A 16,948-nucleotide genomic window follows, 5' to 3' on the forward strand; every position below is an offset into this window, starting at 1 on the left:
GTAAAGTATCTCACTATTAATTTTTATACTGATTTACATGTTGACGTAATAATATATGGGACCTAATGGGTTAAATAGAACACATTTTAAAAATTAATTTCATTTGTTTATTTTGTGTGTGTTTTTAAAATGTGGCTGCTAGAACATTTAAATTGCATATTTGTTACATTACATTCGTATTGAGCAATGTTTGCAGTTAGCATATATAATTCTACTTGCATATATGAGAGAGTATATATATATATGTGTATATATATATATGTTACAACATTATTTGTATTCACTAACAGAGGCTTTGCTAAATAAAACATGATATATCCACTCAGTGGAATATTATGTGACCAGAAAAGGAATGAGACCAACATGTATGAAGACAGGGAACTGTCTGATAAATATTGTTAAGTGCAAAAAAATGAAGCACATAAAAAGAAAAAAAACAATGAAAAAACAAATAAAAATGAAGCACAGAACAGCTGTATAGTAAGCTAATGTTTATGTACAGTGTATATTGAATAGATTTTGAATGAAGTATGTAAATTTGTACGTATGCATAGAATGTTCTTGGAAGGATGCAGGAGAAATAATTTTTATTTATTTTCCTAGAGAGAAAAAAATTGTAGCTCAGTATCGGGGTGAGGAAGATTTACTTTGAACTCTACCTATTTATACTGATTAAATGTTTTAGAAATGTATTCATTACCTACTCAGAAAAAAAAAATCTGTATGGATTTTCATTGTTTTTGAAGAAAACAATCTCCAAATAGTTTTCCAAAATTAGTTATGATGGCATAACAATTCATATTTATTTCAAAAAAGTGGTGGTGGGAGACAGATGTATATAAACCACAGTGTCCTGTACATAGCGGATTCCCAGGAAATGCCCATCCCCTTCCCTGCACTTTGGATAATAGCATCCTATCTAATAATAGACAAACATGGTAATTAACCATACCTCCACTACGCTTCCCATTGGCTAATCAGGGTGATATGCAAATTAACTGCCAACCAAGATGGTGGTCAGCAGCCAGGCATCTGAAGCGAACAGGAGGCTTGCTTGCTCCAGTGATGGAGGAAGCCAAGGTTCCCCGCCTGCCGCAGCCCAGCTCTGAGCTGCACTCTAAGGAACAATGTTGCAATTATAGAAGCTAAACAAACCCCAGACACCTGCTTTCAGCCAGCCGGCCTCTTAGTTGGAGCTGCAACAAAGTTTCAATTACAGAAGGTAAATAAATCCCAGAATAAAAAAAAAAAAGAAAAAAAGGAGAGACTGGAAGCTTCAGTTGCAGGCTTGGCCTGCCTGAAAACGGCCCTCAGCCCCTCATCCAGGCTGGCCAGGCACCCCAGTGGGGACCCCCCCCCCCCCGAAGAGGGTGCGGGCAGCCTGAAAATAGCCATCAGCCCCTCACCCAGGCTGGCCAGGCACCCAAGCAGAACCCCCACCCTGATCTGGGACACCTTTCAGGGCAAACCAGCTGGCCCCCACCCCTGCACCAGGCCTCTATCCTATATAGTAAAAGGGTAATGTGCAAACTGACCCTAACAGCAGAAGGACTGGGAATGACTGGTCACTATGACACATACTGACCACCAGGGGGCAGATGCTCAATGCAGCAGCTGCCCTCTGGTGATCAGTGCGCTCTCAGAGAGGGGAGCTCTGCTCAGCCACAAGCCAGGCTGATGGCTGCCAGTACTGCAGTGGTGGTGGGAGCCTCTCCTGCCTTCTCAGCAGCGCTAAGGATGTCCGACTGCTGCTTAGGCCTGCTCCCTGCTGGCAAGTGGACATCCCCCGAGGGCTGCCGGGCTGCCAGAGGGATGTCTGATTGCCATCTTAGGCCCAATCCCCCAGGAAGCGGGCCTAAGCCAGCAAGTGGTCACCCCTGAGGGGTCCCAGACTGCGAGAGGGCACAGGCCAGGCTGAGGGACCCCCCCACTCCGAATGCACACATTTTTGTGCACCAGGCCTCTAGTTTACACTAATAAAAGAGAAACATGCAAATTGGTGTCACTTTGCTACACCCACAAGCCACACCCATCAGCTAATCAGGAGTGAGTATGCAAATTAACCCAACCAAGATGGTGGCCACAAAACTGGAGCGAGCAGGAGGCTTGGGTTGCCCCCAGTGATGGAGGAAGCCAAGCTTCCTGCCTGCCCTGGCCAGCCCTGGCCTCTGCTCAAGGCTGCAAAGTTTCAATTATAGAAGATAAATAAATCCCAGATACCTGCTTCCCTCCACTCAAGGAGGCGCTGAAAAAAGAAAAAGAAAAAAAAGAGGGACTGGGAGCTTGGGTCGCAGGGGGCTGTGGCCAGCCTGCAAACAGCCATCAGCCCTCACCCAGGCTGGCCAGGCACCCCAGTGGGACCCCACCCTGAAGGGGCTGTGGCCAGCCTGCAAACAGCCCTCAGCCCCTCACTCAGGCTGGCCATACCCTCATGCGGTGAGGGTCCCTGCTGGGGGGCTTAGCCAGCCTGCAAACAGCCATCAGCCCCTCACCCAGGCTGGCCACACCACCCCAGCAGGGACCCTCACCCCATGGGGGCATGGCTGGCCTGCACACCACCACAGGCCCCTTGCCCAGGCTGCCCCACACCCCAAGGAAACCTCCACCCTGATCTGGGACACCCTTCAGGGCAAACCAGCCAGCCCTCACCCATGCACCAGGCCTCTGTCTATGCTAATAAAAGGGTAATATGCTAATTAGACTGGGAGACCTTCCAGGAGACCTTCTGGACATTCTTCTGGACAGAGCCATGGTGGCGAGGCTGAGGTAGAGGCAGTTAGAGCCCAAGAGGGGAGGGCAGTTGTGGGTGATCAGGCTGGTGGGGGGCAGAGCCATTGGGGGTAAGCAGACCAGCAGGGAGGCCAGTTGAGGGCAAACAGGCTGTCAGTGGGGGTCAGTTGGAGGTGATCAGGACAGCGGGGTGGGAGGGGCAGTTTGGTTTGAGCAGGCCAGCAGGGGGGCAGTTGGAGGTGAGCAGGCTGGCGGGGGGACATTTGGGGACAAGCAGGCTGGTGGCAGGGGGCAGTTGGGGGCAGAGTGGTTAGGGGCAATCAGGCAGGCAGGCAGGCAGGCAGGTGAGCGGTTAGGAGCCAGCAGTCCTGGATTATGAGAGGGATGTCCAACTGCTGGTTTAGTCCCAATCCCTGTAAACCGACAGTAGGACATCCTTCAAGGGGTCCCAAATTGGAGAGGGTGCAGGCTGGGCTGAGGAACACCCCCTTCCCTGTGCACGAATTTTGTGCACTGGGCCACTAGTAGACTTCATAACAGAATCTTGCCATGTTTCAGGGCTGCTGTGAGTTCTACCTTCACGTTGTGGCTCTAGAGATGTAAGTGTAAATGGGGTGAGGCTACACTGATCCTATTACATGTCCTAGATCAGTTATGCCCTCTGTCCCCAGCAAATTCCAGACACTTGCTTGCTTACTTTTATGCCTCCCTCATCAGAATGGAAGGCAGCTTTATAATGTATAACTGTAGTCAGTATAGTGTTATAGGCTGTCTGCAAATTTTATTACTATATTAAGGGCTGAAGCAAAATTTTCCAGTTATTACATTCTCTGCACTAAAATCTTAGCTCTTCTTGTCAGTCTCTTGATTCTTTGGCAGTTAAAACGCTCTCTTTTATTTCTGCATCAGATACCCTGCACCTTGCTAACCTCTTTGTCTATTTCAATCACCTCTTCTCACTTTCATAGTTTGTTGATTGATTGCTTCTCATGGGGTATGTCTGGCTTTCCATCCCTTTGTCTAAATTTAAAGCAGTAGAGCCATCCTTCAGAAAGTACAGTGTTCAATCAATTGCATTTGCTCATAAATGTCTTTTTTTTTTTAAACAAAGTCTCTGATTCTGACTCCTTATTTCTATCCCCATTGCCTCTGCCTGAGTCCAGCCCTCTTCATCTTGTCTAAAATATGTCGATTAGCTCTTAACTAGTAGGCATGCTTTCAGACTTCCTACTGGCAATCCATTTTCCACTTTATTGCTGTATTCTAAAAACAGATTTTTGAAAAACAGATTCATTCATTTATTCATCAATTATTTTAAAAGTAAATCCTTTGTGTAGGGCATCATGCTAGGTCTTGGGGACATAAAGACATATTTTTCATATGTAGGCACGGTACTCCTGAATTCTGAGTCTACTGTGTATGGGGGGGATGGGCAATGAAGAGACATAGATTGACATCCATAGGGGTGGGCACAGGATGCTCTGGCAACACTCAGTAGGAAGGGACAACTTCTCAGTCCCTGCCCTCTAATCACATTGTAGAGAGGCAGAGGGACACGTTCTAAGCAGAGGCAGCAGCAAGGGCAAAGGCTAGACAGGATGGTGCATGGCATACCTGGTCAGTTAGGCTGGACAGGTGGCCAGAGAAGAAGAGCTGGGGACATCAGCATGAGATGGTGGTCAAAGGCCTATTGAGCCATGAAAGAGAATTTGGACTTTATTCTAGGGGTCTAGGTTCTAAGCAGAGCAGTTATGTGATCAGATTTGCATTGTTATGAAAAGCATTGAGATGGGAGTTTCAAAGGTAGTTAGAGGGATAAAGACTGAAGCTAGGAAAGCAAATTAGGAGACTATTTCAACAATCGAGTCAAGATTCAAGATAATCTGAATCAAGATAACAGCAGTGAGGATGGGAAGAAGTGAACAGCTTTTAGAGATATCTACACTAATAAAAGAGAAACATGGTAATTAGCGTACGACCGCTACCCTTTTCATTGGCTAATCAGTGAGTATATGCAAATTAACTGTCAGCCAAGATGGCGGCCGGCAGCCAGGCAGCTGAGAACAGGATGCTTGGTTGCCCCAGCGATAGAGGAAACCAAGGTTCCTGCCTGCAGCTGCGGGGCTCTGAGCTCCTGAAGCAACAGCTCCAAAAGATTCAATGTTTCAATTATAGAAGCTAAAAGAAGGCGGTTAATCTGCATACTCAGGCTCCAAGCGGTAGAGCTAAGCCAAACAGCCCTGAAGCCGCAGAGCAGAGAGGCCTCACTGCCCGGGGATCAGCAGAGCCGGGAGGCCTCCCGGCCCCGGGATCAGCGGAGCCCAGAGGCCTCCTGGCTCCGGGATCAGCGGAGCTGAGAGGCCTCAGGGTCCCGGGATCAGCAGAGCCGAGAGGCCTTCCGGCCCTGGGATCAGGGGAGCCGAGAGGCATCCCGGCCGCCTGGATCAGCAGAGCCGAGAGGCCTCCCGGCCCCGCGATCAGTGGAGCCGCGAGGCCGCCTGGCCCCGGGATCAGCGGAGCCTGATGGAAGCCCTGTGTGTTTATGCACCCTGGGGGTGCAGAGGTCCTGTCCTAGGCAGAGGCCTATGGCAAAATTTTCAACTCTGAGAAGCAGCCTACGGGCTGGAAGGCGGCTCCCCTGACCTCAGTGCTGGAGAAGACCATTAAGCAGAAAACTAAAGAAACCGATTTTACATCATTTCCCAGGTGTAGAACAGTTGGCATGTAAGCCCCTGACCAGTGCCCAGCCTCTCTGTCAGTCTATCTCACTCTTAGGAACCATGTTCTTTGTTCTGTCTTAACTGCAACTCATTTTTAAACTAGATTGCTTTTAAAAGAAGACTAAATAAAGTTTCCCTTAAGTTATTTAGGTGGTGCTGGGGCTGCTGGGGCTGCTGGGGGCCTGATAGAAGACACAAACACGCAACGGGGGGCCTGTACCCAGCAGCCCCAAGGCCCCGCCACCTTGGTGCTGGGGCTGCTGGGGGTATCAGAGACACAAACCCGCAGGCCCGGCACCCAGCAGACCCAAGGCCTTCGTGGCAGCACTAAGGAGCAGCAAGCCAAGCGGTAGGAAGCAGCAAGCAGGTGGGCAGTAACAAGGGAGGGGTCCCGGACTGCAAGAGGGCACATGCTAGGCTAAGGGACCCCCCACCCATCCCCAGTGCACGAATTTCGTGCACCGGGCCTCTAGTTCATCAATAAAACAGACTGGGTTTAGTGATTACCCATTTAGTATATTGTTATCTATTTCCATTTTTCCTTTCTCGCACAACTTTTTGTTTCCCTAGTGTTTGTTTTCTGTTATTGTTTGGTATATAAGTGCTACACTGCTTTCTGTCACTATGGATTAGTTTGCATGAAATCTAGACTGATATCAGGTATGGATCCTCTAACTTTATCTTTGTAAAATAATTTTTTTGGCTAGATCATTTGCATTCCAATATAAATGTTTGAATTAGCCTGACAATTTGCATATATACAATATACCTGCTGGAATATTGTGGAGATTAAGTTGAATAAGTAGGTTAATATTGAAAAAAGTAATATTCTAGTAATATTGTTTTCCATCTAATTAATATGGCAGAACTTTCTACTTAAGTCTTTTTAAGTTCTCTCAGCAATGTTTTATAGTTTTCAATGTATAATTACTGCACATTTTAAAGGTATCTGTAAGTAATTCATACTTTTGGTTGTTGTTGGTAATTGAATTGTAATTTTTATTTCATTTTCCAATTATTTATTGCTAATATATAGAAATACTATTCTATTTTTATATATTGACTTTGCATAGTCTTGATAAATTCACTTACTAGTTCTAGGAACTTTGCTCTGTATTCCTAATGACTTTCCAGTACACATATTTCCTGCAAATAGAGTTTTACTTCTTCTCCATTCTGTATGTCATTCATTCACTCATTCATTCATTCATCTATTTGTTTTATTGCACTAGTTAAGGCCTCCAGATGAATATTGAATAGTAGTATTGAGACAGGGCATTCTTGACTTATTCTTGATCTTAGGAGAAAAATATTCAGCCGTTCACCATTAAGTATAATGCTACCTGTGGGCTTTTCACAGATGTTCTCGAATCAGTTGAGGATGTTTCCTCCCTTTTTTTCCCCTAGTTTGCTGATACTTGTTAATCATAAATGGATGCTGAATATTATAAATGCTTTTGTTTCATTTATTACATAATTACATGGGTTATTTATCTTTATTTTGTTAATGTGGTGAATTATATTAAGTGATTTTTAAATGTTAAACCAACCTTGCATTTCTGGAATAAACCTCACTTGATCATGATGTATAATCTTTTTCATATGTTATTGGATTAAATTTGCTTATATATGTATATATATATTTATATCTATATATGAGGGCTATGACTCTATAGCTATTTCTTCTAATGTCTTTGCTTGTTTTTTTTTTTGTATCAGAGAAATACTGTCCTTAAAAAAGTGAGTTTAGAAAATATCCCCTCCTCTTTTGGTTTTGGAAAAATTTCATATTGAATTGATATTATTTCTTTCTCATGTGTTTGATAGAATTCAGCAGTGAAGCCATCTGATTCTGGGATTTTCTTTGTGGGAAGGTGTTCTTAATTATTAATTGAAATTATGTAGTACATACAGCACTACTCATATTATCTATTTTTTCTTGTGTCATTTTAATAGATGTCTTCCAAGATATCTGTTCATTTTGTTGAATTCCAAATTTAATGACATAAAGTTGTTCATACTCTTCCCTTATTATCTTTTAAATATATTTGGTTCTGTACTGATGGACTCTCTTTCTACCCCCAGGTTGATAATTTGTGTTTTCTGTTTCTTCTTGATAGGTCTGGCTAGAGGCTTATTAATTTTAGTAATCATTTCAAAGAATACTGTTTATTTTTTTTCAATTTCATTGTTCTCCATGCTAATCTTTATTTTGTGTTCAATTTGCTCCTCTTTGTCTAGGTTCCTTTTCAGAGAGCATAAATTACTGATTTTGAATCTTTCTCCTTTTGAGGTTCTTCATCAATCCTTACAGCTTGGCTAGGACTTCTATTTCTGCTCTGAAAAAACGGCACTTTATTAGTTTTCCAGTTAAATTGCAATGTGAGTACAAATAACTGGGGCTTATGTACCTAGCTCAGAAACACAGTCCAGTCCATATGTACTTCAATGACAGAATAATAACATTTTGCAGAATAAATGACCTATATTTATTATAAGTATTCTAAGCAAAAATTGTTAGTAGAGCTTGTGAGGCCCAGAGAGAAGGGGCCCTTTAAAACTCAGTTCAGCTCCTTTTCCACCCTGAGAAGCATCCCCTTTAAAAGAATTACCACCCAGATGATGTTTGATGTTTCTGACTTGGCATCATGCTGTGGAAGAAAGATCAGGGGTTTCAAGTCAGATAACTCAGATGTTTACATTTTGGGTTATTTCTTAGCCTTTCTGAGCATGTTTCTGGTTTGCATGTGGTATTACCTGCTCTCCACTCTTTCCTCTTCAGGAGAGTCTATCTGACACCCACATCCGTGGTCATTTCTCTTTTTATGGGCTTTCGTACTTAATGTACCTTCCCTTTGAAGCAATTGTCAACATTTCACTTTTCATTTAAGCATGTAATTATTGATTTAACCTCCGTCCACCTCCTAACGTTGCCACCTCGGCCTGAGACTGTAGGCTACACGGAGCCAGAGACCAGAAGCGTTTCCTGTACCCGGGCTAACGCCATCACGGTGCACCAGAGTCTAACACAGTGCCTGGCACACAAGCAGCCAGCGAACAAATGAATGATAAAGGGGTTGCAGCCTGTGGCCCGAGCGCAGCAGCTGCGTGTGGAGGTAAGCGCCCAGGCCCGCAGTTCCCGCCCAGGCATCGGGATAACAGTCCCCCCCCGGGAGGCCCAACCCGGAGATCCCGATCCACCCCCTGGGGCAGCGCTTTGCCAGGTGACGCCACTCGGGGGTGGGACTTCCGGCCGCTGAAGTTTAACAGTCAGGGCGGGAGCCGGAAGCCCAGCGCGGAGCGGGTCGTGCCGCGGCGCCCGGTGTGCCCCGGCGGAGAGGTGAGGTTCCGGAGGGCCTGGGTCCGCGGGCCTCGCCCGCTGTGTCCTTGCATGTTCCCGAACCCCGCCCGCCCTCCGGCCACCTCGGGGCGGGGCAGAGGCCCCGGGTTCCCCGCGCCGGGCCGTCCCGCGCTCCGGACGGTTGGGGGGCAGGGGCGCGGCACGGGTTTGGCGCGGAAGTTCCCGGAAGCCGCGGGCCGGGGTCGCGCACCCGGGCCTGCGACTGCCCCCCGCCGGCCTCGGAGGTGGCCCGGGCCAGCTGGAGGGTGTGGGTGGCGGCCCCGGGCGTGTGCTGCCTCCGAAAAGTTTGCAGCTGCTCCACAGTCCGTCCTCCTTTTTGCAAATCTCTCAGCTACGACTCGTTTAGGTGGCGCTCGAATGCATTGTACAAGGGAACCCCAGTTAAACAAGTTCCTGGCAAGTAAAATGCATTTTTGATGAGTGCAAGTTGGAGAACTTTCATTGGTGTAAAACTAAGTGTTGTTTCATGGAGCCGTTATCCCCAAATTCGGGGCTGGCAGGCCGTCTGTTACCGCCCTGGGCCCCCGCTGCTCCTTCCGGGGGGGGGGGGGGGGGGACCCACTTTGAAAGGCTGATGTAATTCGTGCCTCTCCCCTGTGCTCAGTTCTCAGAAGACCGAGGTAGGTGGGCAGATGGTCCCCTTCCCGGCTCCACTTTCAGAGAAGGAAACAGACATCAAGTGACTTGGCCAAAGTCCCTGTCACCCCAACTCGGGGGCACATCGTTTGAACCCACTTTTTCAGAGCCCCGGCTTCGGTGATCTTTCCACTACCCCACGCCACTCACCGGGGATGGTGTAAGATTATAGTTGTGTTTACTGGGTTTAGAGATCGCCTTTCTTGCTCTTCATTGTTCCTTGAGTAGGGAACCAAAAGGGCCCCTTATGACATGTTAAGGCACCAAATCTAAACACTATGTTTGTGGTGCAACAGGTGACTGGCTTTTAGTAGCACTGCAAGTATCTGGCAAATGAATCACATAAATGGCTTTTCTAGTTATCACTAGCTTTAGCTTTTTTATAAACAACATTAACTTTGGTTTTTTTTTTTTTTGTCTTGAGAATTAAAGGGCCCTATAAGTTATTATTCCTCCAAGTTGTCCTTTGAAATATACTGGACCTAAGTGCACTGACTTGGGAACCTGCCTGTGACATCACTGATGCTGTGTTGTACTCTCGCACCCTCCATACCAGCAAGGTGTGGGGCATAAATTTCTAGGTCCCCTTCTCTTCCCTTCCCCTTCCTCTCATGTATTTTTGAGCACTTTTTTTTGACCTATCATATGTTACTGTTTGCTGCTCTTTAAAGTGTCTGTCTAGAGTAGCGTTTTGGCTTCCTGCCTGTAGATTGCTTTAATTTGGGAAGTCACTTTATCAGCATTGTGGTTGAACTGTGTACTGTGAATAAATAATGTGAGTGAGGGCGTTGTAGACCAATAATTGGTACAGGGACTAGTGACATCTGGGCTGTATCTGCTAATTTTGGAATTATTTGGAAAAACTAGAGTGTCTGGATTCAGACCTGCAGGAGTGCTACAGTTTATGATACGTTTTTAGGAAGATTAGGAGGTTACCAATCCAACACTTATTCATGAGGTCCTCCTGTGTGCCAGGAATGTGTTTCAGGATGTAGTAAACAAGACAGAGTATCTGTTCTGAGGATCTTTGTTTTGTTCAAGCTGTGGGGAGGGAAGGGGCAAGCAGACAGTATGAGTAAAATTAGAACTGTAAAGAGGAGCAAGTGCCATGAAAAAATGAAACAGGATAATGGGATATAGAGCAACTGGTATGGGGCTGCTTTCGTCATGCTTATCAGAGTAAGCTTTTCTGAGGAGGAGACATTTGACCTGAGACTGGAATGATATGCAGGAGATGACCATAGGAATTCTGGGGAAGGAGCATTCCAGGCAGAGGAGGAGCAAACGGGAGACAGGCAGGCCAAGAAAGAAGGCGAGTGTGAGTCTGGGGGCTCCAGGGAAGAGCTTTGCACCCGGCTAGGTAGGTCAGATAAAGCAAGCTAAGAAGGTTGGATTTCATTGTAACAGCTGTGGAGCGCCAGGGAAAGGGTCAAAGATCACTCCAGCTACTTTGTAGTGACACTTTGGGGACAGAGGTGGACAGTGGTGCCACTTGTCTTGGATTAGATGCTTCATTAACTTTTTTTTTTTTTTTTTTGGCCTAACTTTGTTTTTTAAAATATATTGTTTTAAACTATTTGTAGGTGCAGTCATGCAGGAAAATCTCAGATTTGCTTCATCCGGAGATGATGTTAAAATATGGGATGCTTCATCCATGACATTGGTGGATAAATTCAACCCACACACATCACCACATGGAATCAGCTCATTATGTTGGAGCAGCAATAGTATCCTTTAAAAACGATAAAACACTCTTTGTCAGGTTTAAAAACCAATGGAACTTTTTTTGCATGTGACCCATAATTTGTAGCTCTGAAAGGTAAAAAGAAACAGTTTACTAAACAGTATATCATGAATACACACCGATTTCTCTTTTAAAAAATTTAGTTATAGCCCATTGCATTGAAAAACACTGCCATATATATATATATATATATATATTAATTATTATATCCAGACCATATAATTCGTTTTGTTATCTAGAGTTTGTTATTGAATCAAATAGAATAAGGTAGGTAATGATGGGAAAAATTCTGAAAGGTTTTGGAATGAGTTTTTGAATCTATGTTTGAATATTTGTGGTTCTTGTCTGGAAATTAATGATAGAACTCAAAGACAGAAACAAAGCTTGGGTGAGGAGATAAAAGTCAAAATTGACCTACATCCCCATCTTACAGATATATTCTTGTATTTTTCTCCCTTTCTATCTATGACAAAAGTAGTCTCATTTCCCAAATATTCAGAGAAGTTGCTGAATTTTTCTAAGCTTTCTCTGTTTCTGATCCACACCCTCCTTCTCTTAGTAAACTCCAATATGTGGATAAAATAAATGAGGCAGTGAAGCTTAGAAATCAGGATTTCTCAGCCCCTTACACTATTGGCATTTTGGGCCAGGTGATTCTTTGTTATAGGGCCTGTCCTGTGCATTAGAGGGTGTTTAGAAGCCTTTCTGGCCTCTACCCACCTGATGCCAGTAGCCCCTAGCTGAGAACCGCTATTGTCAAAAAGTGCTCATCACCTTTTGTATGCACTGCTATGTTAAAAATTGTCATTCTTTTGTCAAACTCCTACATATAGTGTCTTAAACAACAAATTAGGTTTTTCCATGTCTGATCTTATCAATACCGAAGTATTAATATTCTGCTGCTTTATGAAAATGTGATTGATTCATAAACAAAACCATTAGAAGTTATCATGTTCAATCTAATTGTTAATGCAAATATGTAACAAAAATGATGATTTTTCTTATTGAATTAAATTTACTTCATCATTCCTTGAATTTGTATTACAGTAGCAAAGTTAATTACTTGAGTGCTCTATTAATCAAACTCATGGTGCAGTGACTACATGTTTGAAGTACTCTCCAGAAGTGTAGTGGGGGGAACTGTTTTAAAGAGGGACAAATACGTGAGGTTGCTTCTCTATTACTGGATTTTTATTATGTTCAGAGGTAATTTTTCTCTGTTACTGCATTAGAGAAAAATAGCATTACTTAGTAAGATGTATTATTTTTTGGTTTATTGTATTCCAGGGAGTTTTAGTAACGGTTGGCATTTACTGATAAACTATTTAATGGTCTGTGAATAAAACTGTTGTGACTATGAGGAGGTATCGTATGACTTGGAAACTGGTCTTACTTCTGTGTGGTTTTCCTGTGCAGTAGGTGTGCACTGAGAGCCTTCATCTAATCTTATTCCTAATGAAGCTTTGATCCCTTCCATGGAGGTTAGTTATTGATGAACGAGGACTTCCCACACTCAGGAACTTGGGGGCCACTTCGCTTGGGTTCCCAAGGCGCAATTCATGGTGACGTGCCAGGGAGATTAGTTTTCTATGCTTTTGGTCCTTGAGATAATGTTCCTCACTTTCTCATGACTTCTAAAACTACATGAGAAATACATTATCATTACCCTCTCATTATCTTTCTGTTTTTTTTTTTCATTTCTATATTGTAAGGAGAAAAGTATCAGTAAACAAGGAAGAAGCCAAATAAAGAGAAATGATATATTTTCCTCAGTGCTGTAATATGTAGGTGGAAATGATTTTAAGTCATCATGTATCATAAAATCACAACCCACGGTCTGTTCACAAAATACAGGAATGTTACATAAATCATCCAAAAGTAATGCAATTAGAACTTTGCTTGTTTAAAAGCATTAATTTAAACTTCTGATATTTTAATGTGTTAGGACTTTCAAAATGAAACTCTTGTTCTCGGTTATATTGTATTTAATTATTTTAGTTTTAAAATACATTGCTTTGTTTTTACTGATTGTTCCACATAAAATAAGGTAAATATAATTTTAAATTTATTTAAAGTAAAAATTTTAAAAATGTAATTATATTAAATTTTAAATAACTTAAAATTTAATTTAAAATAGAACTCTTCCATAACATAAATAGTTGCTATTTAACCACATTTATTTATATTTGCTATACTTACTGTAATATTTATTCTTAATATATTTAAGATTGAAACATTCTATCACAAAAATTCTAGTTGTGAGAAAATACCAGCTTTTATTTTTTTAGTGGACAAATAGGAGACTAATACAGATATTTGCTTCCTAACTTAAATGGGTACCAAGCACTGTGTTAAAAACTGTCCTGAACAGTGTTTATAGATGAAAAGGCTGATTCATATATGCTGATGGTGCTTTTATTATGCTTTCATTCTTGAAGTATAAAATTAGACCTTCTGGCTTACTCTTTGAAAATGGAGTAGTGTTTCACATGGGTTACATAGCTTTCAAGTGATAGCAGAGCCAGAAAGGATAGTTCTTCCCTGTGGTGGTAGTAAAGAGAGTTAGTAATTAGGAAACTGAGCCATTTTTGAAAGCTAACGTATAAGCGATGCTCATTTGCTTTTCTGCTTAGGTTAGTGTGCTTGCTTTTATCATTACGATTCTCGTATTAACAGTCTCGTGCTAGAGATGCTCATGGATTGTTTTATGCTCCATAACTCTTCCTTTAGATAACTTCCTAGTGACAGCATCTTCCAGTGGCGACAAAATTGTTGTTTCAAGTTGCAAATGTAAACCTGTTCCACTTTTAGAGCTTGGTGAAGGGGTAAGTGAAAAACAAACAAACAAAAAAACCTACAAGAAAATCTTAGTTCTACTTGGGTGGCAACTGCTTATTTATTGTGGTGCTTGCAACTAAATATAAAGGTGTTTAAACGCATTTTTCTTAACCTAAGCTCAAAGTAATACCATAACACTTATCGGTGAGATGGGTACTGAAACATCTCTAAGTAAAATAATACTGAATCTTAGGGGAGCAATCGGGGATTCAGGTTTTGTCAACTAGGCACTTGCTTTCTCCATTTTTCCTCTGTGGGAGGTTCCCTGGTGTTGTTGCCTTTTTAAGGACCAAGTCCCATTTAAGTCACTAGTTTGATAGGACCATAAAGCCCTAATGCTGTAGCCCTGCCTTCACTGACTTTGGGCTGAGGACTATCTCAGCTAAGGACCCCTATCTGACATAGCTTTCTGCTTTTGCTTCTGTCCATACTGAAGGGCCTGCCTGAGCCTCCCCAGGGGCGACATCACCTGGAAAAGATGGCTTTGTCAAAATGAGCTTTGGTCCCAGAGCATTTAAATGAAGCTCTCATTGCATATTGCTTGCTTATTCTTTTGTTTTATAAAGTAATCTCTCTGATTCAAGATATTGCTGGCTGCCTCATTTCCAATCTATTGGAAGCTATTTCCAAGCTATTTCTTTTTTAAATAAGATATGATCTAAATAAAAAGGTATAAGATGTTGGTAGCTTGTTCTTTTTTGAGTTGCAGATTTTCCTAGCAGACCCTAAAACATTATGAAGAGTCCTAATTTTACACTGGAATAGGTAAGGGAGCCCAGTTCTTTCCTAAAGATACCCAGTGGGATTGGCCCAAAGTTCATTTCCAGCCCATATATGTTGGAGGCTGTGGCAGAGAGAATGCCAAGGGTAGAAATGGAGTTTGAGACCTTCTGCCTATTCAAACTCAGTTACGTAAAATTGAAGCAAAGAGCATCCCTGGTTGATAACAGTCAAAGTGTATATCCTTTCAGAGCAGGCAAAACATTTTAGTCATCATCTTTGAATCTTTAAATCCTGTCAAAGACGGTTGACAAAAATTTGTTTAATTAAATAGCATCAAGATAATTTTTATTTCCTCTGTTACAGTATGTATTATGCTAATTTTACATCGTGTCTTAGAACCAGTTTGGTACCTTTTTGTTTTTTGTTATTAAATTATGACAATAGATGATATTCACAAATTGACACAATTCTACAAATTTTGTGAATATTCCATATCAGTTGTTGCAGTTAGTTCTCTTTCCCATAGTTAAGAAATCACATCAGGATGCATGTGGCTGAAGTGGTCATTATAGTTATCATTTGAATCTGCTTTAATTTACTTATAACATATTTTGCAAACATTGGTTCTTTAACCTTTATCAGGAATTTATTGTAACATATTGTGTTGAAAACCTTTGTTTTGTAGGATCCAAGTTCTTTTACTCATGTGCTATTTGAGATATTAGACGTTTCCTATATAGGAAAATGTGATTCTTATTTAAACATTAATTTTTGGGTAGAACTTTAAGTTTATATTTATTTTCTTTGATTTTGTATTTTCTTAAAAGTGGGCAGATTGGCATTAACAGTGTTATAATGGATGTGGTAGGCTACTATATAACCTAGAAATTTGACCAGCTGTTATTTTTAGATTTTAAAAACTGCACCCATTGCTTGTGTTTTGGGATGTAGGATTCCTGTAATAACTACACGATTTCTATTAATTATTTAAGTTCATTAGCTACATTAATAATGTATTAACAAAAAGAATCTTCTATCATTAGCGTAAGCCAGCTATAAACATAGCTTTTGTTCTGAGCCCTTAAGAATAATTTGAGTTGTTTTTGACAATTAGAATCCTAATATATTTATCTTTGATGGATATCATTCTTGTCTATTTTCTGTAAAGGTTATTTATATAGCTCTTAGTAAACTGTCCTGATTTGCAGTGATAACCACATTCTAAATCTTATTAGTTTGTTCAAACCAAATTTAGTTCCTACGTGTGTATGTATGGTGCCTAGAAGAGAAGTATACCTACTATACTGACACATTGATCTAATGTGCTCCTGTTTATATGTGTTGGTAATTTTGACTCTTCATCAAAATCTAAGAGCAGTAAGAAGCTTGAGTGTAGGAGCCATCTGCAGCTTTTTAAGAATCTGGTGCTCTCTTGAGTAGAGGATGTTTTTGAGATGCGTGGACTCTCAAGGTAGGGACAGTAGTTCTAGTCCTCATTTCTCATTTTCAGATGAAGAAACATAGGCTCATAAAGGTGAGATGACTTGCCTAAACCTGCATGTTTTGCCTTTAGATTTTACCTAAGTCACAAATGTTTCCCCTTTGGAATTATTTCTCCATTTTTTCCCCCATAGCATTCAATTGGAGGTAAGAACATTAATGTAACTACAGTGTACCTGAAGGTTAAATAGGAAAATACATGCAATATTGTGTTCTGACGGATGGGCACCACCAGGTAGATGACACTCAGATAATTATTGTGAGAAAAACTTGGTAGCCTCTGTATTTTTAGCCATTTATGTTATAAATATATATTGAGCATGGATATGGTCTTTGCTCTTAAAGAAACTGACAGTCTGGTGGAAGACAGATAGTAAACTAGGAAACAGAATACCCAGATAGTGATAAGTTGTGTCGAGAACTAAAATAGTCAAGTTATTGAGATAGCAAGTTACCTTAGGTGGCCAAGGGAGTACCCCTGAAGAGATGGCATTTAAGGTGCTGTCTATTGACCAGAAAAAGCTGTTCAGCCAAAATTCGGGGCAAGAATAGCTGTTGTTGAAGCCTTGAGGACAATATAGGATTATTTTTCAGGAATGCAAGAAGGTCATTGTAGCTGGAGAATTAGTGGGTGAAGAGGAAAATGAGAGATAAGGTAGGAAGTGGCCAGATGAATAGATAGGGCTTTGAAAGCCA

General features: G+C 42.0%; 1 protein-coding gene across 4 annotated transcripts in view; it reads left to right on the plus strand.

Annotated features, from left to right (window-relative positions):
• The first annotated feature begins 8,737 nt into the window (after positions 1-8,737).
• Positions 8,738-16,948, plus strand: part of NEDD1 (NEDD1 gamma-tubulin ring complex targeting factor) — a 33,586-nt gene continuing 25,375 nt past the window's right edge. The window contains exons 1-3 of one of the 4 annotated variants that reach the window (XM_070410866.1): positions 8,738-8,790; positions 11,031-11,174; positions 13,922-14,016. In XM_070410866.1, coding sequence (XP_070266967.1) covers positions 11,039-11,174; positions 13,922-14,016 — 231 coding nt within the window. In that variant the 5' untranslated portion in view covers positions 8,738-8,790; positions 11,031-11,038. Of the gene's footprint in view, positions 8,791-11,030; positions 11,267-11,942; positions 12,673-13,921; positions 14,017-14,753; positions 14,795-16,948 lie in introns of those variants that run through there. The other 3 variants (XM_070410867.1, XM_070410868.1, XM_070410869.1) reach the window with 3 other exon arrangements.

The sequence above is a fragment of the Myotis yumanensis genome, unplaced genomic scaffold (genome assembly GCF_028538775.1).
Source record: "Myotis yumanensis isolate MYYU_CA2020_CCGP unplaced genomic scaffold, mMyoYum1.0.hap1 SCAF_3, whole genome shotgun sequence".
Lineage (NCBI taxonomy): Eukaryota > Metazoa > Chordata > Mammalia > Chiroptera > Vespertilionidae > Myotis > Myotis yumanensis.